This window comes from Agelaius tricolor, unplaced genomic scaffold, assembly GCF_023055355.1.
Source record: "Agelaius tricolor isolate 1412-34295 unplaced genomic scaffold, bAgeTri1.0.p SCAF_25, whole genome shotgun sequence".
NCBI classification, from domain to species: domain Eukaryota; kingdom Metazoa; phylum Chordata; class Aves; order Passeriformes; family Icteridae; genus Agelaius; species Agelaius tricolor.
In genome coordinates this window covers 9,406,623-9,429,222 of record NW_027269285.1, presented here as the reverse complement: position 1 = coordinate 9,429,222, position 22,600 = coordinate 9,406,623, and the positions used below count along the sequence as shown (strand labels likewise).

At 46.2% G+C, this 22,600-nt stretch overlaps 1 protein-coding gene across 6 annotated transcripts in view; it reads right to left on the bottom strand.

Moving 5' to 3' along the window:
• Positions 1-22,600, bottom strand: part of AUTS2 (activator of transcription and developmental regulator AUTS2) — an 805,512-nt gene that overhangs the window by 583,038 nt on the left and 199,874 nt on the right. For 4 of the 6 annotated variants that reach the window (XM_071448244.1, XM_071448243.1, XM_071448247.1 and 1 more), the window contains exon 2: positions 623-886. In XM_071448244.1, the coding sequence (XP_071304345.1) occupies positions 623-886 (264 nt within the window). The remainder of the gene's footprint in view (positions 1-622; positions 887-22,600) is intronic. The other 2 variants (XM_071448246.1, XM_071448249.1) reach the window with 1 other exon arrangement.

Here is a 22,600-nt window from a genome sequence, read left to right as displayed (position 1 = left end):
ACCTAGTCCCTATTACTATGTACTATCATCAGCATCATAGAAATCACACTTGTCACACTTTCTTCCTTAAAAAGCACAACAAACACAACACTGCACAGTCATGAAGACAAATCCAATGTTTTCAGCCTGCAGCTTTGCAATCCTGGCTGTTGCCTGCTCACTCCCACCACAGCTGGGAAGGCAGACATTCTTGCTCAGGGTGGGTGATCAGTAACCCAGGGGAGCAGACACCAGCACCACTGACACCTCACAAACGAGCTCCTCACACTCTAATCAGCTTTGCCCTGATTAACAGCTGCCCTTCTTGCAATTGCCTCACCTCACCCTGGGTGTTCAGAGGGCTCTGTACAGTGTACAAAGCCTGAAGACAAGAAGGTCTTTAGAGGACAAAATTGGCCTTGCACCCACAGAGACACCTCATTTGTTTGCCCTGACAGTCTCACAGCCAGCCTGTGGAAAGCTCTTCTCACTTTTACACCTTTATTAATCAGATGCACCACTTGCTCTCCCATTTCAGTGGTAGGACACTGCACCACGTCACAGCCAAGAGCTCAAAACCGAAACAACCACAAAAGCATTAAAATAAAAAATCCCACAAAATGAGAAATTGGCTTCTACATACCATGAACCAACGGGCAGAGCCCTCCCTCCCCGCAGAAGGGAACTTGTCTCCCACCTGTCTGAGGCCCTTGGGTAACTTCTTCCTTTTCCCAAGGTGCTGGCACAGGTTTCGGTCATTTTCCCGGTCCGAGCTGTACTGGTGGTGGTGGAGCCTGTTCTTTTTTGGAAGGTATGACAGCCCATTGGTAAGTGCTTCCCTTTTCTTCTTGGCTAGAGGATTCTGTCGCTTCTCCACACGTTCCTGAGGTTTCAGAGCTATGTCCTTCTGCAGAGGGAGGAGAAAAACACCGTGGTCAAACAACAGCCCTGGTTTGGTTGCAGGTGTCCTCAAAGCACTCTCAGGGCAATGCTGCAGTCACCAGAAAAGGAACAAACCCACCCTTCACTGATGTCCTCTGAATCAAAAGATAGGAAAATGCTAAATAAAATTGGCAGGATGAAGTGAATGCATGGAAGGAGACACATCCCCCTTGAGACTTCATACAGCCAACCTCAATTCTCATAAGCATCTCATGTATCAAGAGAGCACACATTTAGAAGGCAGCATTTGTTTATCATGCTTAAATTAACAATCTGCTTTGATCTAAACAATGCTTGACTTTTCAATATTTATTCTTATTATTTCTTGTATTTGAGAAGCCAAGGCACGAGCTGACCTAAATCCAATTAGGGCCAATGAATCTCCATTGACTTCAGGGCATGCTTCCCTCAAGCCTGACTTAAGCAGTAGATTTCCAAGTCTCAGGGAGAGGGGTGAAAAGTGCACGAAAAAAGCAACTTGTATTTGAAAACTTTGTCACTGACCCTTTAACCCCCAGAATCAATGTCTGTCTATAAAAATACTCCACTCCTGTAACACAATTGTGAGTTGTGTCATTTAGCCCACAGCTGTTTTCTTACAAATAACCTGCAACACACAGAATCCCTATTTTCATTTCAGATAAATGCTACTTGAAACAAATCTTTTTCAACAGCACAGAATTACAGGCAGAGGAAGAGGAGGCTGGAGAATTCATTAGGAGAGAAGAATGAGAAGCTATTGAGAGGATGTTAATTACAGTGCAGAATAAATGCAATGTGCAGAGTCACATCCACTCCTGGAGCTGCCCAGTGGGTCTGGTGCTGCCCTGGGAGGGGAGGTGGCTGAAGCAGGGCTGTGCTCTCAGCACTCTCTGCTAACGTGCCTGGCTTGGGCCAGAAGCTTCCATGCCCACCACAAGGTGCTGGGTAATCTTGTGAGCCTTTCAGCTGTTGTTTACAGTCACTTAATATTATAACTGACAGCAGGAAGGGCTATTGGGCCCTGTGTCACATAAAGACTGAGGCTCAGGAGAATATAATTCAAATTATGGCACCTTTTTATGCAAAAAACATGCCTAAAGGCAAAAAGCAGTTTGGCTTTAATTAAAGACTGCTCCCTAAATGACTCTCTAAAACACAAGAGCTTCACAAAATTCATAACTGAAACCAATGAGATGATTAATTAAACTGAAGACAGTCATTGTTCAAATTTGATATTTAGCAAAGGGAATGATTTTACAGGCATTAAAGATAAGAGTAATGAACAGAAGCCATAAGACATTTTTTCTACCTTTTCTTCACCTAAGACACCACAGAACTTTTCCCAGGGCTTTTCTTCACAGTGGAATTCCTATCCAAAATGTCAGGAGCCTTGTCCAACCTCATGAAAGAGAATTGGAGCATCCTTAGCCACAACACAGTAATTTAAGAAACCTCCAGTGTCTGCTCACTGGTCCCTCCCTGCCCCTACTGAGAAAGAGCTCAGGGTTAGCACTGATCTTCCTAAAATGCTTTGGGATCTCCTTGTGCACAAGCAGAGGGATCCTGTGGAGCTGCCCAAGGAAATTAAAAGCAGGAACAACCCTTTTTTGCTCAGCACACCTTCTGCCTCTCTCCCTGTTTAGCTGCACACTATAAATGCAGGCAGGCAAATTCTCAAGTGCAGTAATCACTTCACCAGTGCTCCCCATCAACAGCTTTGTAAAACTACAGTATCCACAAACACCCCTGGACCTCCTGGACAGCAAGGGCAGGTTATAAAACAGCAGATATTTTATGTTAGAACTGATTTGAACTTTGGATAGCTATCATGATGCTGACCATTCTTTTTTTCAGCATAAAAAAAAATTCCAGTGTTTTATGAGTAGAACATTATACCAGCAAAGACTTCTGTTAAAACACAGAGCTCATGTTTGTAGACATAAATACTATTCAAGAGGATTTACTGTAAATGTGAAAGGCTGAAGGAGTGAACAAAGGGGAAACTTTCTGGGGAAAAAAAAAATTCTTCTAATGACTAAGTAGCTTTTGTGGGATTTTTCTCCCAGCTGTGAGTGATCTAAATGAAACAGTGGCAAGCTTCCAGAAGCTTATAAAATGTCTAAAGGGGCCAGGCAGTTCCATCAAGAAATAACTGGTCCTATTAGCTTTAAGGGGGTGGGAGATGGGTCAGACTCAGGAGATCACTGTGGATGTACCTGGGATGACCCTTCCTCAGAGCCCTTGCTCCACACAACTGCACGAGGCTTCACAAATGGCCAGAAACACCTAAAGAACCTGGAGCCCAGGAGAGCTGGCAGGAAGGAATCTGCTCACACACCCGTGGCAAGATGAGGGACACCAAATGCACAAAGCCTTCCCCAGCCTGGAGGGAAAGGCACCTCCCAAGGCAGAAGGAAGGACTGGCAGGAGTGTTCAAAGTTCAGGAATGTTCCTCTTCTGCTCAAAGCAAAAAGACACCAAGGAGCTCCAGATGTGCCTGGCTTGTGAAAGGGACCTTAAATCCTGTTTGGTGGGTGGGCTTGCTGTGAAATTTAGCCCTAAGGATTGGTGTTTAGACAGCCCTGTTCCTCCAGAAGAGCTGTCTGCTTTTCACCAGCTGACACTACAGAGCTCTGGGGATCAAACCCCTTGGGAGGGACCTGTGGGGTTGAGCCTCTCATGGATTTCAACAGAGACACGACTTGGCCTGAAAAGAAATGTGTGCATAGAAATGTGTGTTAAATTGTGTTAAATAATTCTTTATCTGCAGACAAGATGAGGATATGCAAGAGGACATGGTAAAAGAATAAAACTTAGACACAGGTGGACAAGATGCATTAAAAGTAGCTTGAATAGAGCTCTCCCAGGATGTTCTCCTGGTGTTTGAGGTGGAAACTGCCTGGGATTTACCCCCAGCTGGGGTCAAAGTACAAATCAAAAACGGGACAGGACTGCTGGGAACTGCCTTGAGCTGTTTGGTTTTCCAGCAGCAGCCTCATTCCATGGTTATGGCAATGGGAAGATGCCAGCAGCTCACATCCCAGGCAGTTCTTGGTCTTGAGACCAAGAACTCAATGTCACAACTCACTTTATAAGTTTTTTGCCCAATCCCACAAAGCAGAAGCACATTGACAGTAGTTCTATCCAACCACTATAAGCACAGGTACCTTTGGTTAAACAATGCTTGCTTATTTCAAATACAATACCTGCTTGTGAGCCTTCAAACACAATGCACAGAACTCCATTATTAAGCTTAGAACTCCCTAATATCTCACTAGATAAACTTCTCTGCAGCTTAGAGAGTTATTCTAGAGAAACATTAATACACAGACCATTGTTCCATTTGTCCTTACTTTTCTACTCTTTCATAATTTTTCTGCTGACCAATCTCATGGCTGCTGCACCAATCCCAGTTCTGCTGTCTCTGGGGCTGCCTTCTGCAGCTTTCCCAAACCCCTCTGATTTGATGGATTCCCCCAGGCTTGTCTCAGGTTCTGCCCCGTGGAGCCCCCAGGCTCTGTGGAGGCAGGGCTTGGCTGGGAACCACAGCCCTGCATAAATCACTTCCCCACTTCTGCCCTTTCTCCCTCTTCCCATTTTTATCTCTGCCTTGTTTAGATAGGACAATAGCTGTACCATGCCGTGTGCTAGTACATTAGCCAGCACAATCTTAATTACAGTCTTCAGGCATCATCATGATTAGAGTAATAAGCTGTAATTACTCTAAGGTGACAGGACTGCACAGACCTTATCTACATAGATAAGAAGATGTAGCAATATTTCATGTCAAGACAGATTTTTCAGCACTACCCAAGGAGTGGATTCAGCCTGAGCAGAGCCCATGAACACTTTCAGTCTCTAATGGAGGTTTTTCTCCTCTCCTGCCAGCATACAAGCTCACACATTATTCAGTAAATCCTACAAACATATTAGGCACAGTTTAAAACCTTCTCTTTCAGAGATATCTTTCATCAGTAAAGTGCCTTAAGTGTATCAGGAAGGTGACTTAAATGTATAAATATGTAATTACACGCAATTCAGTACTAAAGTGCATTAATATTTATGAGTGTACTGTATAATCTAAAAAAATTTCCATTTGTTTTATTTCTATTGGGCACATTAATCAGGCTGATGGTGCTGTGGGTGCCCTGGCAGGGAGGGGCCTGTGGTGCTGAGCTGGCTCCTGCCTGGCAGGGCACTGCAATCACCTGGCTCTGGTCAGCACCCACAGCCTCAGCACAGCCGTGCCCCAGCCCAGGGACAGAAGCACCCCCAGACCATCAATGATCTGCCTCCACCAGACCATTGCTCATGGGAGGAGCCTTGAAGGACACACTGCATTCTCATCAGGTCTCTCAGGGAGCTGTGCCTCATTTATTTCAGCAAAGTCCATCTTCTTGCTACATAAAATGACAACTCCCTGATTAAACATCAAACCCTCAGTGGCAGCAGAGCAGGGCTTTGTGGGGTGCACTCAGCACCCCCTTGGACCCCCAGAGCCAGCCCATCTCTGGCCTTCCTTCCCACCCCTGCCCTCTGACAACACCTTAAAACTGCATGGGAACAACTGCATGGGAATAACTGCGTGGGAATAACTGCATGGGAACAGCTGCACGGGAACAGCTGCACGGGAACAGCTGCATGGGAATGAACAACTGCATGGGAATAACTGCATGGGAATAACTGTATGGGGGCAGCTGCACGGGAACAGCTGCACGGGAACAGCTGCACGGGAACAGCTGCATGGGAACAACTGCATGGGAACAGCTGCATGGGAATCACTGCATGGGAACAACTGCATGGGAATGAACAACTGCATGGGAACAGCTGCATGGGTACAACTGCATGGGAACAGCTGCATGGGAACAGCTGCATGGGAACAACTGCATGGGAACAGCTGCATGGGAACAACTGCATGGGAACAGCTGCATGGGAATCACTGCATGGGAACAACTGCATGGGAATGAACAACTGCATGGGAACAGCTGCATGGGAACAACTGCATGGGAATGAACAGCTGCATGGGAACAGCTGCATGGGAACAACTGCATGGGAATGAACAACTGCATGGGAACAGCTGCATGGGAACAGCTGCATGGGAACAACTGCATGGGAATGAACAACTGCATGGGAACAGCTGCACGGGAACAGCTGCACGGGAACAACTGCATGGGAACAGCTGCATGGGAGTCACTGCATGGGAACAGCTGCATGGGAACAACTGCATGGGAACAGCTGCATGGGAGTCACTGCATGGGAACAGCTGCATGGGAATCACTGCATGGGAACAGCTGCATGGGAACAACTGCATGGGAATGAACAACTGCATGGGAACAGCTGCATGGGAACAGCTGCATGGGAATCACTGCATGGGAACAGCTGCATGGGAACAGCTGCACGGGAACAGCTGCATGGGAACAGCTGCATGGGAATCACTGCATGGGAACAGCTGCATGGGAACAGCTGCATGGGAACAACTGCATGGGAACAGCTGCATGGGAACAGCTGCATGGGAACAACTGCATGGGAACAATGTTCCACTCCTTATTACAGGATTTTTCTCTGGGAATGCTGGATGAAAAACAACACTGTAAGCACGGTGTGTAGCAAATACACTGCTGTAGAAATTTCCCTGGATGAACATTTCAGGTGCTGCTCAGGGATTTCAAGCCTTGACCTTTCCAAAACATCCTTGTGGATTATCACTACTACAATTCCAATGTTGTAAAAACTTATTTTCTGAATTTGCACTCAACGTGACCTCAGTAAAATACAACATTTAAAAACTGATTATTAAAAACAGGAGCAGTTTACACTGCAGGCTAGTTAAACCAAATTACAATTCTAACAGTCTACAACTATATTCCAATTATTTGCTCCTCAGGTTCTTGCTAAAGTCTTTTGCAGCTTTATATCAGAGCCCAACAATTTATCCTTCACTCCAAGAATAAATTATAAAGAAATTAGACATTTTTTAAACATCAAACAGTTATGAACTACCAGTGTAATACTCCACTTTAAACACAGTATTTAGAAAATCAAGCTTGAACAGTCTGCCCTGTTCACTACTCAGACATGCAAAGTAGTCTGTGCCAAACAGAACTGTAAGAAAGGAACTTCTGGAGCCTTTCAAGGTACAAACAATTCACATTTGATGGGGGACACTAGTGCAGAAGGAAGAAGCTAATTATGGGAAAAGAAAATACATTTTCAGTAGCTACAAAAGTCGATTTGGAATTCTTTCCCAGTTTCATCCCGAGCCTGCTGTCAGCTGCAGCAGCTCTGAGGGATGGGATGGACATGGGGGAAGTAAAAACAGCCAAAGGGAACAGCACAGAACCAGAAACCATGGCAGAACCACCACCCCACACTGACCCCCTGCACTGGGTACAGAGGGTCAGCTTGCAAGAAATTAGGATTCCTGCAGGGTACAGCTGAGAGAAACCCTACAGCTTGGCCAGCACAGAATCCCAGAAGGGTTTGGGTTGGGAGGGACCTTAAAACACATCCCATCCCACCCCTGCCATGGCAGGGACACCTCCCACTGCCCCAGGCTGCTCTCAGTGTCCAGCCTGGCCCTGGGCACTGCCAGGGATCCAGGGGCAGCTCCCTCACAGGGGAGGAACACACACATAGCTGAGAATCCAGGACAGCAACACACAAAAACTGAACCCAAACCTGCACAAACCCAACCCAAACCTGCACAAACCCAACCCAAACCTGCACAAATCAACCCCAAACCCAACCCAAACCTCCACAAAATGAACCCAAACCTGCACAAATCAACCCCAAACCCAACCCAAACCTGCACAAACACTGCTAATCTGGGTACCCAATTTGCCATCATATCTTGGCACTCCCCATCAACTCCTTCTGTGTTTCTGTTACACTGGAGAATTTTTACAGCTGATGGATGAAAATGTCCCTAATCTTCAATACCTCTCTCATGTTTTATGCTTTGCTGTTTTATTTCCAGCAGAAACAAGATGTAAAGGTCTGAAAATAATGCACTGACCAGTCCTTCTAATCAAAACCAGAAAATAAAATGAGATGCTTGTTATAACCATTAATTTACTTCCAGATAAAATAGTTAAATGTACTGTGTATTCTTCTGATGAATGACTAGGTTCTCAGAAGCATTTATCTACGGGGAAAAAATTGCAAACACTCTTAAAATAACACCAGGGGAAAAGGAAAGCAGGTGTAAAGCATAATGCAGAAGAGAAAAGGATTCTCAGTGTCACTGTTATGGTATTTTAAAAGACAAGGGACTGGTGAAGAGAGGTGTGATGTCAGCTATATTAGGTGCAGTAGCCCATACATTAATCCCAGCAATTCCTTCAAGGCACAAGACCTCCACAGAAAGGTTTAATCTTGTTTTGTTTGCTTTGATTGCAAAAAGTTGCAATCCATTGCCTCCTGCATCTCTCTGGAATCTGAAAACAAAGTGGTTCAGTGTTGTGCAGCAGAGGGGATGAAAGGCAGTGCCAGGCTGGGGGTGCTGGATGGGTGCAGAGGAAGGAAAACAACAGCAGAGCAAGTTGCTGTCTGCTCCAGATATGTTGTGTGAAAGCCCTTCTGTGGCAAAGAGATTGCTTTGATTTTTCATCCCAAAACCATTTGTTAACAATAGCATTGATAAACAGAAGGTGCCTTTTCAGCTCCTGATTTAAACTGCACACAGAAATACATTAAGGCAACATTATTGAGGTTACAAAGTCAAGGGCTTGGAAGTTATGAAAGGCCAGGATTAAGGCTGCAGCCACCACCTTAATTCAGGCCTCTTGTGCATGCATGCCAAGATACAATCTTTAATTACATGATCCCATGCTCCTATTTCCCTACACAGAATGGAAGGTGTTCAGCTAATGAGCAACCACTCAGGATTTTGTTTGCTCCTCTTTGTCCAGAGTGTGGACCTAGGCCTTGTTTACTGGCACTCCATTCACAGCCCCTCTGAATGCACAATGATTAATTTCCTCAAGGGCTTTTCTGTACAGCTCCTCCTGATAGCATCAGATAGATGCTCAACAAATACCAACGGCCCATTTTACACTTGTTTTGCCAAAGGTATTTCACTATTCCCATTTTATAGGTGGCAATAACAGTCCTGACATGTTCAGGTCAGAAACATCTGCTAATTTTAAACATTCATTGGGAAACACCTGAGATTTGATTTTTCAGAGAACTTGGCTCCTCTGAGCACTTTCTCTAATGAAGCACAGCCTTCATTGATTTCAGCAGCTGAGCACTCCTGAAAATTGGGCTTTAGTGAGCACCCTGTGTTATAAGGATACAGGAAGAATTGTTCCTGAAATAATGCGGTGCCATGGCCCCCTCAATGCCCCACAGCAAAGACAAGCTGGAGGTGGAGGAAATCTAAGACTGGTGTCAGCTGTTGAGCTGGTAAAATCTGGTGTAATACATGGAGATGAGCATCAGAGCAATTGATTGCTATTCATTTATTTCATGTTTTTCAGACATGACCTGGTATTCTCAGCCGTGTCAGCCCCTCCCTGCTCTGTTTTGTCACTCCAATACTGTGCCAGAACATGTTACACTTGTGCAGAACAGTCCAGAAACTGCTGGAGCCTGTGCAGCCTGAGTTAGCAAAAACCTCACCTTGGAGCCAATGCAGAGGAAGTGCTGAGCAATGCCAGCCTCCACTGCAGAGCATGAAGTGTTTTTCTTGAAGCTGCCTGGCTTTGTGGAAGGCAAAGTACACACAGTTGGCTCTGCTCTGCCTGGTTCAGCCAGAAGCCTGTGAGCTCCTGCCAGAAGATCCTGAAGCTCTGGCTCCAGCCAGCTTCTGCCAGCCTCAAAGTCCCAGTGTGTTTTCTCTAGAGACTTTTCTGGGTCTAACACAAATTGCCAGCAAAGCCCAAGGTTTTGTCTTTGCTGCAGATTTGATCAGTGACCTCCAGCACACCTGGGGCTGCCTTTTGAGGCTGAAACTGTGACAGGGGTCTGAGGATGAGGGAAGAGATGAGGATCTGACTCCATGTTTCAGAAGGCTGATTTATTATTTTGTGATATATATTATATTAAAAGTATACTAAAAGAATAGAAGAAAGGATTTCATCTGAAGGCTGGCTATGAATAGAATAGGAATGGAATAATAACAAAAGCTTGTGTTTTGGACAGAGAGTCCAAGCCAGCTGACTGTGATTGGCCATTAATTAGAAACAACCACATGAGCCCAATCCCAGATGCACCTGTTGCATTCCACAGCAGCAGATAACCATTGGTTACATTTTGTTCCTGAGGCCTCTCAGCTTCTCAGGAGGTAAAATCCTAAGGAAAGGATTTTCATGAAAGATGTCTGAGACACTGAAACAGCAGCGAGACCTGGCCTGTCCCTGTCCCTGCTGACACCATCTCAGCCAGGCTCTCTCAACTCCTCCTGCAGACTCTGCAGTGCCCTTTGGGGGGTGCCTGCTGTCCCTGCCCCTCCAGGCTGGGATCTGGCAGAGCAGCCAAGGCTCCCCTCCAGCCCATCCCTGCTCCCTGGGCACAACTGAGCAGATCCAGCCCCAGCTCTGAGTCCAACACCACAGCTCCAAACCCCTCCATTCCCCCATGCTCCACCCAGCTGAGAGCCCCCAGGCTGTTCCCAGCCCCTGCAGCCAGGGGAGATGGATTCCCACTGCCCTGGGCTTATCTCACTGTGCTGTGCCTTAAATAAACGTGCCTGACTTACCCTGTGAGCAGCAGGGCCACGTGCTCATATTTATTTTCTTTGTTTGAGGAATGAAAAGAAATAGAAAAGAGATATGGAGAGGAGTCCCTAGGGATGCTCCTTCTAAATCTCCATGCCAGGGAAGAGGGCTCCAGTGCTCCTGCCCTGCTCAGTTGGGATCAGGGGTAAGGCAGAGAGAGGAGCACTGCAGCAGTGCTGAGTTTGTTTGTCCCCTGTGCTGTGACACAGCAGGGTGTCACAGATCTGAGCAGCCAGCCCTGCCCTGTCCCTGGCTGTCCAGCCTGGCACAGCACTGCCCTGATCTGGGGCAGCAGCACATCCCCCTGGGCTGGGACTGGCATCTCCCACTACTGTCCTTGCCTCAGGTCACAGCAGGGCCAGCAATATTTATCCTAGGGAAAGGGGATGGGCATGTGTTGGGGAAGATGAAACAGGAAAGCCTTATAAATATGATTGTCTGGCAAGGATTTTGAGAATATGGAAACTATAAGCGAGATTGAAATGAAAGCAAGCTTTGAGATCCCTCAGTTACTGAACAACTGGAAAACAATGGTGTGGCTGCTGAAGGTGATCCCCTTTTGATGGAACAACACCCTCTGCTTGCAGACAGGCCCAAGGGGCAGAGCAGACCCTACAGCTTGGCAGAAGGGGCCCAAAGAGGAGTTTGTAGGGTTTAAAATGTAACACAGGATGGTAATGTAATAATTCTTATAGGCTGTATGTAAATGCTGTAGGATTTGTATTTTGTACTAGATTGGTTAGTGAGAATGAGAATATTCAGCACAGAAGAAGATTTATGGTATTGTAATGGGAACCTCGCTCTCTTAGCTCCTGCCCCTCTTACTCTCTCACCCCTTTTACTCTCTACCTTCTTTACTTCTCTCAGGCCTGCTCTGAGCTGTGGCTGCAGTTCCCAGCAGGGCCCTGCCCCCAGGCCCTTTGCAATAAACCCCAAATTCCAGCCCTGGTTCCAGAGATCTCTGCTCTCCCTCCATCCCCACCATCCTGCCCCCAATGCTCTGACAGTCATGGTGGGGAGAACCCAACTGAACAGTTATCAACAACCACACAGAATAATAAGAAACACAAATATTTCAGTATGTCTAGATAATTGAGCAACTCCTCAGTTCTACACTAAAACTTCTGGATTTTTATTTCTTTACACAGTTTTCTTAATTTTCACTTTTTTTCTCATTTAGAATGGAAAAAAAATTTTAAAATTCTAAACTTTATGCCAAAAATAAATTTTTTGTACATTTGTATCTGTAGTTATACAGTATTTGCATTTACTGATCAAAACACACATTCCAGGAGATTTCACTGGAGGGAAATAAAATTCCACTGCAGGAGCAGCTGGCACAAAGCTGGCTGAGTGTTGCTCTGGGCTCCTCCACCCTCCACACACATTGTGTTCTCTGAATAATTCAAACAGCACTTTGGTTGGCAGGCCACAGACCCAGGCAAGGAGTTAGTGGGCCAATAAATTTTACATTTAAAGGGTATCCCCCTTATCTTAGGGTTGCAATAAATGCATGTGGGCTTAGACAGCTCTCATCCCTGCCATCCCTGCACTGGGAAACAGATGACTTCAGCCTGGCACCACTCATTAGCACAGCACTCAGCAGTCATCACAAATGTACTGTGGTTTGTAAATGGAATCAGACCCCTGCATTCCTTGTCTTGTGGGAAGATGTGCAGCACCAGGAAAGTCCAGAGCATTCCAAAGGCCTTGGGATGCTCCCTACAATCTCCTGGCCACACTGAGCTGGGACACACCTGGCTTTGCTGCCCTGCCAGCCTTGGGGCTGGATGAGAACACCTGGAGTGGGGACAGAGACACCACCCTGAGCCAGCCCAGGTAAAAACAGGGAGGAAACTGCTGTAGGGAGAGATGGGAACATCCCTGCCGTGGCTGGGAACGTCCCTGCTGTGGATGGGGACACCTCTGCCATGGCTGGAAACGTCCCTGCCATGGCTGGAAACGTCCCTGCTGTGGTGGGGACACCTCTGCCGTGGATGGGAACATCCCTGCCGTGGATGGGAACGGCCCTGCCGTGGATGGGAACGGCCCTGCCGTGGATGGGAACATCCCTGCCGTGGATGGGAACGGCCCTGCCGTGGATGGGAACGGCCCTGCCGTGGATGGGAACATCCCTGCTGTGGATGGAGACACCTCTGCCATGAATGGGAACATCCCTGCCGTGGATGGAAATGTCCCTGCCGTGGATGGGAACATCCCTGCTGTGGTGGGGACACCTCTGCCATGGCTGGAAACGTCCCTGCCATGGCTGGGAACATCCCTGCTGTGGTGGGGACACCTCTGCCGTGGATGGAGACACCTCTGCCATGGATGGAAATGTCCCTGCCGTGGATGGGAGCGTCCCTGCTGTGGCTGGGGACACCTCTGTCGTGGATGGGAACGGCCCTGCCGTGGATGGGAACAAAACAAGGAGGAAATTGCTGTAGGGAGAGATGGAAACATCCCTGTCATGGATGGGAACGTCCCTGTCGTGGATGGAGACACCTCTGCCATGGATGGAAACGTCCCTGCCGTGGATGGGAACGGCCCTGCCGTGGATGGGAACGGCCCTGCCGTGGATGGGAACGGCCCTGCCGTGGATGGGAACGGCCCTGCCGTGCACTTCTGCACCCCACAGGCACCTTACAGCCCCACAGGGAACCCAGAGCATCCCTCTGCACAGCCAGGCCAGCAGGACAGAGAATGCAGGAATGAGCAAGGGAAAGGACAGAATTAGCAGAAGCACTCATGCACTGTGCCAGGTGGTGTGATCCATGAGTAATCCAACCTGCAGATTTTTTCACCCAACAAAAAAATCTCCACATAATAATGGGTTGTAATTATTGAGCCTTAAGAGAAAGTTAAACTATTTTAAAACAACTCTTTTCATCTGATATGTCAAGAATTTGAACTACTCAGCACAGGAGCTTTTCTAAGCTCTAACTATCTCTTATTCCTCTGGATTTTCTTTTTTTTTTCCTCTAGGAACTCCCTGACTCTACCACTGTTTTGGCTTGTGGCATACAGCCAAAAAAGACTGATGAGGAAGGATTTTAAAGAGAAAGAACAGTAACTAGAAAACAAGGAGAGAGAAAGAGAGCTCAGCTAGGACCTGAGGACTGCAACACTTTAGGTGAGCTTGGCAATATTCCTCATTAGGAAAAGGATCAGAACCTTTTTGCAATTAGAGGAAAAAAAGAAACAATGGTTCAGCTTCCCATCTGCAAATGAAACCACCTTCTAGCATTCAGGCTGGAAAAAACCAGTAAAGAACAAAAGTCTAAGGAACAGAGCAATATGTAACCTTTCCATTTGCTGGCTTATTCTTCCCCAAGGAGAGAGATACAGTGAAGATAAATTTGATGATCAAAAAACCAGAGGGATTACACTCTTGTACAGTGCTGATCACTGGCAAATCCCCCTCTCTGCAGTTCAGAAGCACAGCTTAGCATAACAGACAAGATTTATCATTGCCTTGTCCTTCCACCACTTACAAAGAGACCGAAGTTGCTCCTGTCTCCAGAGTCCTCACTCATGTACAGGAGGAAATAAACACCAGAACTGTTCTGCTGTGCCCCTGTGCCCAACACAGAGCCCAGACCCTGGGAAATGCCACATTTTCACCTCTATTTCTACACTGCTGTGAAGGCATCACATCCTGGCTTCAACTCTGGGCTCAGTGGATGCTCCACAGCCTTTGTGGGATCACCCAAAACTCACCAGGAACACACCTACAGTTCCTAGGAGCTGAAACAGATACCTCCTTCCATTTGCATGTAGAATACAGAGTCTCCAGTTAACTGAGCACAGAGCACAGCATGAATAAATAAACAGGGAAAACCAGAGCTGGCTGCTTTCTCCAGTTGTATCTCAGGGCACAGACCCTGCAAAGCCACCTCACACACCAGAGAAAAAGAGAATTTCCTTCACTGTGGCTGAAAACAATGTCTTCCGCAAATATTCAAGGTATTTTGTAGGCAGATCTTTTAAAACTGAAGGGTCATCTAATATTCAGGGCTATTTAGTGGCTGGAAAAGCAATTACTGTAATATTTCTTGTTTATAGCCACCTAGAAGCTACAAATGTAACTTGGTAGGGATGCACAGTCAGGGGATTTGCTTCCAAAGCAGAACATCTCAAGTCAAGAGCTTTGCTAATGCCTGCAGCAAACTTGCAAGGAGTTACAAAAGCTGTGAATCACATCACTTCAGCAGCACTTAGAGTCAAACCCCACCTCATGGCACGGCTGCCTGCTCTGAACTCTTCGTGCTGTAGGAAACATCCCAGCTCCTGTCTCTCTGTAAAACTTGCCTGGAGCAGGAACAGATAAAGCTCTGCAATGATCTCTCCAGAGCCACAGAATGTGTTAAGGAGAATAAGAACCATAAGCAGGAAATCAGCCTGCACTGGGAAGGAAACCTTTCCTAGGAAAGATTTGTTTTTTCTAAGCTGCTTGTAGGGGCTGGTATCCAGATTTCTCCTGTCTGACCTCAGCAGCACTTGTGCCCTGCCAGGCACAGGATTAGAGCTGGCTGGACTGGGAAGGTAAATGATGAATGTGGGGGCCTGGAGGTGGGTGTGGGAATTCCTGATCTCCCCCAGTGCTCCCTGTGACCTGCAGCACTCAGCTAAGCCCCTGACCACAAAGAAGGTATTCAGGGGCCTAAAACTATTTAATTCCCATTGACTGCCTCTCCAAAGGAAATAAATGGCTCCATGAATTTGGGCCTTCAGCCCTCCCATGCAGCAGAGCTCATCTGTGAAATGGAAGTACAACCACATCCTATTGCATGTGTGCTTTGCAGTGCTAAATCCTGGGAGAGGTGCATGGAGCAGCCCCCCAGGAACAGCTGCACCCCAGCATGGAGAGCACTGCAGGCTGCTCCTGGGGGCTCCTGGCACATCTCCCTCCTCCTGGAGCCAGAGCCCCTTGGACAGGGAACAGAAGATATCAGCTGCACCCCACAAGGCACATGAGGGCTTGCAGTGCCCCTTTCTTTATTTTGGGAACAGCAGCAAAGCCAATCTCTCCTCTTCCAAACCCCTGCAGCCCTTCAGCTTCATCAGGCCAGGCCACCACAGCCAGGCTGTTCCTGGGTCCCCTCCCTGCCTCCTGCCAAGCAGGGGCTTCTTGCACCTCCCTTATTCTCCCCCAGATGATGTGCAGGGTGGGAAATGTCCTCTGTATCTTCTCCACCATCCTCAAGGGAAGAGATGAGCATCACTGCTGTCACCCAGCCATGTCTGGGTACGTGGCTTGGCTTTCTCCTGTTCCTCCCACACTGCCAGGCTCCCTGCATGCAGAGGGAGCACAGCACTTCCCTCCCCACTTCTCCACCCAATGTTGTACCTCATGTAACGTGGACACTCCTTAGAAAAGGAGTTCAGGACAGAAAATCCAAACCAGCACTTCAAAAGGACACCCAAGTCTGCAGCTTTATTCTGAGGTGAAAATGACCTCAAACCCCTGGACTAAACAAATGCCTGGGGTGAAAAAGATGGAATAAATTAAAGGATATAATTATGGCTGGGAAACGAGAAAGGAAGGTTGCTCAATAGGATGAAAGAGGGATTTGAGGAATAAGAAATGAAAGGAGGTGTCAGCTTGAATCAGCCAGGTTGAAAACTGCTGCTGGTTTTGACTGACATACTGAGACTTTCCAATTGCAAACTCTTTCTCTAATAAGCTGCAAATTCATCTCTACACTTTCACTTTGATCTTAATGCAAATATTTTATAATGGACACATTTAATGATTTTCAGGTGCTTATTGGTTCTATCAGAGTTGATACTGGAATCACTCTCCTCTTTTAGAAAGCTTGGGTTAATGGCAAAGTTTATTAAACTGCATGCAGTCATTCAGAGAAGATCAATAGAGACATGATTACAGAGCAACCAGAGGATTAAACATGAGATTTATCACAAAATTAAACTGAATTAAACGTTCTCTGATAGCACTTGAAATGCTGTCAATACCCTTAACTGATAATCTATGCTTTCTGTGTTTACTTAGCAGGCAGCAGGGAAGTCTGACTCGAGGAAATGACTGTGATGTAAAATCTGCAAAGATTTGCTGAGAGCATTAAACCTCACCTAGAAAACCATTATTTCTTCCTGTTAGAAGAGCAAAAGCATTTGGCTTCTTTGCCCATTTCCTCTTCAAGGGAGAGGAGGATGCAGCCCTCTCCCATATCACACTTTGCATCTCCTTCCCAAGGCCATTATAGGATGCACAGGACACTAAAGGATCCCACACAGGGTTACCATGAAATATTTTATGGTTTCCTGCTGTGGCAGTTTTTACCTCATTCAGAATTAATTTTGAGTTCTCGATGACCTTATTAAAACTTATTCCACACACTGAGAAATTTGCAGCCTTGCTGCTTCTCCTTTCCCTCTGCTTGGCCCAGCCACCCCCAGGTTCTTACACTCACACCTCCTCCTCCTCTCTGATGTTCTCTGCCAAAAGAATTCAGCTCCAAAGCATCAAAAACAAACAACAAAACTCAAAAAAAAGCCCCAACAAAAAAGCCCCCAAATAAACAAAAACCTAAAACCCCCCTAATTTAAAAAAAAAAAAAAGAACAACCAAAAAAGAACCCCTAACAAACCCCCAGGTGCACCAACAACACAGTACCACTGTCCTAGGAAACAGAAAAGGAAGTCCAGGGGATAAAAATCAGGCCAGTTTTACAGAGAGAATCTAAATGCAGACACTATGATTTGAGATGAGATCTGCCCCTGCAAGGAACAGGAATTTCCCAGCCCCTGCTGTGCCCTGAGCTCTGTTATCACAATCACAGAGATATTTCCATCTGCTCTGGGGTGACTGTGGCTGGCCTGGCTGCAGGACCAAAACCTCAGCAGGAGAGGAGGGAGGAGCAGGAGAGCCTGAGCACACAAGAGACCAAATGCAGAGCAATAACCCATCACAAGCACAGCTTTGACAAGGTTTGATCATGGCTCTGTGGGTTTCCAAAACGGTCACAACACACAAATTCAACTGAAGAGTTCCTTTAAATGTAATGTTTGTGTTCAACAAGCAAGCAGGAGGAGGGATGGCAGCTTCCCAGCATTTTTCCATCACACTTTTCAGAGAAAGTCTGAATCCCACCACAGCCCCCACCAAAAACTTAATAAACCTTGATAAAATACCTCAAAGGAAATGTGACCATCCAACAGCAAATAAATTACCCAAAACAAAACCCATCAAAAAAGCCCTCATCAACCATCATGAATTGGATTTTTACTGACTCAGAGGGGCTTAGCTGCTTTCTAAACAGGCTCAGCTATCCCCAGGGTACTTTGCAAAATTCAATCCAGTAATCCAATCCCAGATGCACTATGTGAAATCTTATTTCTCCAAGCTCTAGAAAAGAACAAGCAAAAAGGAAGGCTTTAGGAACATTAATTTGCCAATAAATACTCACTGAGCCAATTTTGCCTTTACTGCTTTTTGGAGGAAAATAAAAGGAAAAAAAATCCCAAAACACAAACTGCTGTCCGAGTACTACATTCCTTTATTAAAACTTCACTTGTGGATAGAAAAAACACCATGGAGCACATACCCTAAAATTAGCCCAGCATGTGCTGCCCCAATAAACAAATCCTTGGAAACTAGATTAGCATCATTCCCAGTAGGCTTCCACTAGAGAAATCACTGCCAGCTCTGTCCAGAAAGGGAAAATCCCTGTAATATGTAATAAATGGACAAAATATCTCAGTGCAGAGTGTGGCACATTCCAGCAGTGAGCAGTGAAGCCACAGGCTTCACTGGGGGGTTACATTTCCCATGGGTGCCATCCCACAGCGAATTCCCAGAGGGACCGAGAGCCCTGAGCTGAGCAGGGCTAGACTCACCCTGGTGCTTCATCAGAGGGGACAGCCCAGGTTTATGGGTCCCCACAGATGCTCCATGGGTGACACAGATGGCATCAGGAGCACAGGAGTGTGGCATTCACGTTCTCTGAACAGAGACAGACACAATTCACTCTCTGTTCAGGATAATCCCAGGACTTTTCCTGCAGAAGGCAGTGAGAAGCTCAGAGAAGAAGAGGAAACCAATTCTTACCTCTTTTCACTGCCCCTGCTGTTTGGCACATGTGGAATGTGTTATGGGGATTGTTTGTGAGAGTGAGTTCTTAATTGGACTCTGATGAAGGTTGTTTGGATTGATTGGCCAGTTGGGTCAAAGCTGTGCCCTGACTGTTGGAGACAGTCACGGGGCTTTCTTTAGTATCTCTTCAATATAATATAGTATTAGTGTAATATAATATAGCTTCATAAAGCAATTGTTCAGCCTTCTGGGGTCACTGCATGTGATTCCCTGGGTGGGGGCCACCCTGCAGTGACACAGGAGCTCTGTCACTACCCCAAAGCTGCTCCATCAGCAGGGCCAGGACCAGGTCAGCAGCTGCAGTGACATCAAACACCAGCTGTGCCAGCATCCCTGTGCCCTGGCACTGCCCTGTGGGATCCCAACCCATCTCCAGCCAGCAGCCTGCGGCCCTGGCCCTAAAAATAAACATTTCTGGCTTCCTCATGTTGGCATGCAGACAGAGGGATGTAAAACCCACTGTAAAGAACACAGTTCCATATCTCAGTGTACCACATGAAAGGGGGGCTGGAGCCAAGCAGGTGACAGGCAAACAGTGTCAAAAATGGGATTTTTCCAGGCAGTTGTTTCCCTGAACTGCTGCTCTCCTTAAACAAAGGCCATCCCTGCAGCTCTTGCTCATGGAACACACAGCACTGTGCTGAGACCCCATCAGTCATCAGTGACCAAAGACAGCACAGGGGCCCAGAGGGGCTCCTGGTTCTGCCCTGAGCAGAAGCAACCTGTGAGAGTGTCATAGTTTAGACAAAAAGTCTTCTAAAAAGTTTATTTTAATTCTTACTACTTTAAAAAAAAATTACTATTAATAAAATTTTCTTTATACCCTTTTAAACCTACTTCAGCTTTCTCCAAGAAGGTAAACATTCCAACAAGAAGTACATGAATAATTAACCAACACTAAAACCCACCACACTCATTAACACATTAGTTTAAAAAATCTCAAAAAAATCTTAAATTAACAGTACAGAGAGACAGCACTAAACTACAGCTGGGAATTCCTGATGGGAGGCTCATCCCCACCAAATGTGCTCCTTCTGTCCAGTCCCACAACTGAGAGATGCTGGACTTGCCTTTCCCCCTCCTCTGGCCTCAGCCACAGAGGCCCAGGGCAGCAGGGAGGTGAAGCTCAGGACATGGAGCTGGAGAGGTTTCTGTGGCACCAAAAATCACCTCCCTCAAAAAGCAGTTGCTGTGTGCTGTGTGTTTTATTAATTTAATGGTCAGGATAATAAATTTGTCAGTAATGACAAAGAAATTCCCTAGAAACTGGAGCACTCAAGTGTCATTGAAGCTCCATCTATTTAGCAAATAGATGAATGCCTCTCAGTGAGGCTGGCTGTGATTAAGCAGCTGTCACAGCTCTGCAGCAGCTGCACAGGCACAGGTAGCTCTCAGGGCTCTTCCTCACAGGGATGGGAAGATGATCCTGATGTGAAAGGAAATCAGCAACTGAAAACCCAATTAATGAACTGACACAGAAGTAATGGGTCATTTCTGTAAGTCTGCTGCTCCTATTGACTTGTACAAGCTTCAGTTTTTACAATCAGATTCATTAAAGTTTCACAAACAAAAAATAATAGATTTTGCTTTCTGGCTTGCTGAAGTTATGTTGGAGTGGACTCATACCTTCATGAGGAAATGTGAGGTTTTTTACTTCATTTTTGGAACTCATTTCTGTTTTTTCCAGGACTGAGACACTGCATCTAATTTAGTAGCTTGATTTCTTAAAAATTCAGGCTGATGAACTGTTTCTGTTACTTTTACCCTTCTAATTGAGCTGCTCTTTTCCTACGTGTACTCTCCTCAGCAGCCACTGAAATTGGAGGAAGTTTCCCAGGGAATTTCTATGTGCTCTGTTTTCTAACACACACTGCAAGAGGTTAAGAGAAGAGAATACACAACTCTCTGCTCTCCCACTTTCATAGCTAAAAACTCATGGAAAGTCCCAGTGAAAATGTGGCTGAATAATGGATTGGGGAGCTTGCTGTGCTTGGGTAGGGGATATCAAAGATAACACTTGGTCCATTGAGAGGAGAGAGAAATGACCATGAAGGGTCCTTTAAAACAAGAAATTTAAACAAGAATGAATCAGCAGAAGACTCTGCTTGTACAGAACATGGGTGCACCACAAAGAAATGGTTTGAAAGCCTTTCTCTACAATGCAAGATAGGAAAAAAAAGGAAATAGTCCCTGGGACAGACTTTCAACCTGGAAACAGCAAAATTTACACCAGCTGAGAATCTGCTCTAATTAAAGGGAATATTTCTGTATAAAAGCAAATGAAGCACAAGATGCTCAACCTAAGGCAAGGGAAGTTTCAACAGAATATTAACTGGTGAGGCTAACAATTACAGGGACTACCAAACATCAGGTGGCACAGAGGGATCACCCAGGGGACAACAAGCAGGAACTTCTTCCTCACTGAATGACAGCACTGAGTCCCCACAGTGCTTACAGCTCACTGAGAAAAGCTTAGAGCTGTATGAGACAACATGATCAGAAATTCTTCCTCTGTGAATCCTAAATATTTAGAGTAATGTGCTTGATTGACATGCTGGTTTGCTGAAAACCATCATAAACCCAGAAAATTCTGAAGCAAAGCAGAACAGTGGTGGAGGAAGCTGTGGGGGAAGGGAGGCCCTTCTCAGAGCATCCCCAGCTGAGCACAAGCACACACTGGACCATTTGGGAGGCAACTTTATGTGCTCTTAGTAGTAGATTAATGAATGTAATTACCTAACATTGTGGCTGTGAATGCTGCAAAACTGTAATTTATAGTGTGCTGTAAAGTTCTAATGTGTTTTAATGTCCATAAGCTGCTTAACCATAATCTAATGCATTTGTACACGAGCACCCTCCTGAGTGGCTCTCGGATCAGCAGCGAGTGCTCCTCACTGCACACTCCTGCTCTGTGTCCTGATCCACCAACCTCTCCTGCTGGCACCTGAGGAGGAGCAGCTGCTAAAGGGATGGAGGATTTGAAATCCAGGGGCAAGAACTTCTTTCCTTCCTTCCTGGCTGGGCCAGGGCTGCAGTGTGGTACAGAGAGGAGACAGCACATGGTGGATGCTGTGTTTGTGGGGTGCCCTGTGGCAGGAAGGAATGATGAATCTGACTCCATGTTCTCAGAAGGCTGATTTATTATTTTATGACATATATTATATTAAAGAATACTAAACTATACTATAGAATACATAAAGGATACTTACAGAATGCTAAAAAGATAACAATGAAAACTCCTGACTCTCTCCAGAGTCCTGACACAGCTTGGCCCTGATTGGCCAAAGAGCCAAAACAACTCCCAGCAGAATGCAATGGAACAATCACCTGTGGGTAAACAATCTCCAAACACATTCCACATGAGCACAACACAGGAGAAGCAAATGAGATCAGAATTGTTTCCCTTTTCTCTGAGTCCTCTCAGCTTCCCAGGAGAAAAATCCTGGGCAAAGGAATCATGTTCAGAGAATGTGAATGGCACAGGTGGGGGTCCCTGTGAGGGGAGGGGTGGAACACAGCCCCTTGGTGAGATGGAGAGCCAGGACTCAGCCCCACCTCCCTCCTGCACAGCCAGGACACCAGGAGATCCTGGGACAGCACTCACAGCAACTGTCTCAGACAAAACCCTTCCCCTCCTCTCAGGTTCAGCTGCTCTGCTCTTCCTGCTGCAGGACCCTGTGGTCACTTCAGTCCTTCTCTGCTGCAAGAGGAGGGATGTGCCCAGGACTCCTGAAGTATGTGCTTATTGTTGCCACTAACTAATTTAGGCAAACCATTTAACTTCTTTATGCCCTTGCTTAACCATCTGTAAAATGGGACTAATAATAAACCTCAGAGGGATTTAGTTAGACTTAATTAAATG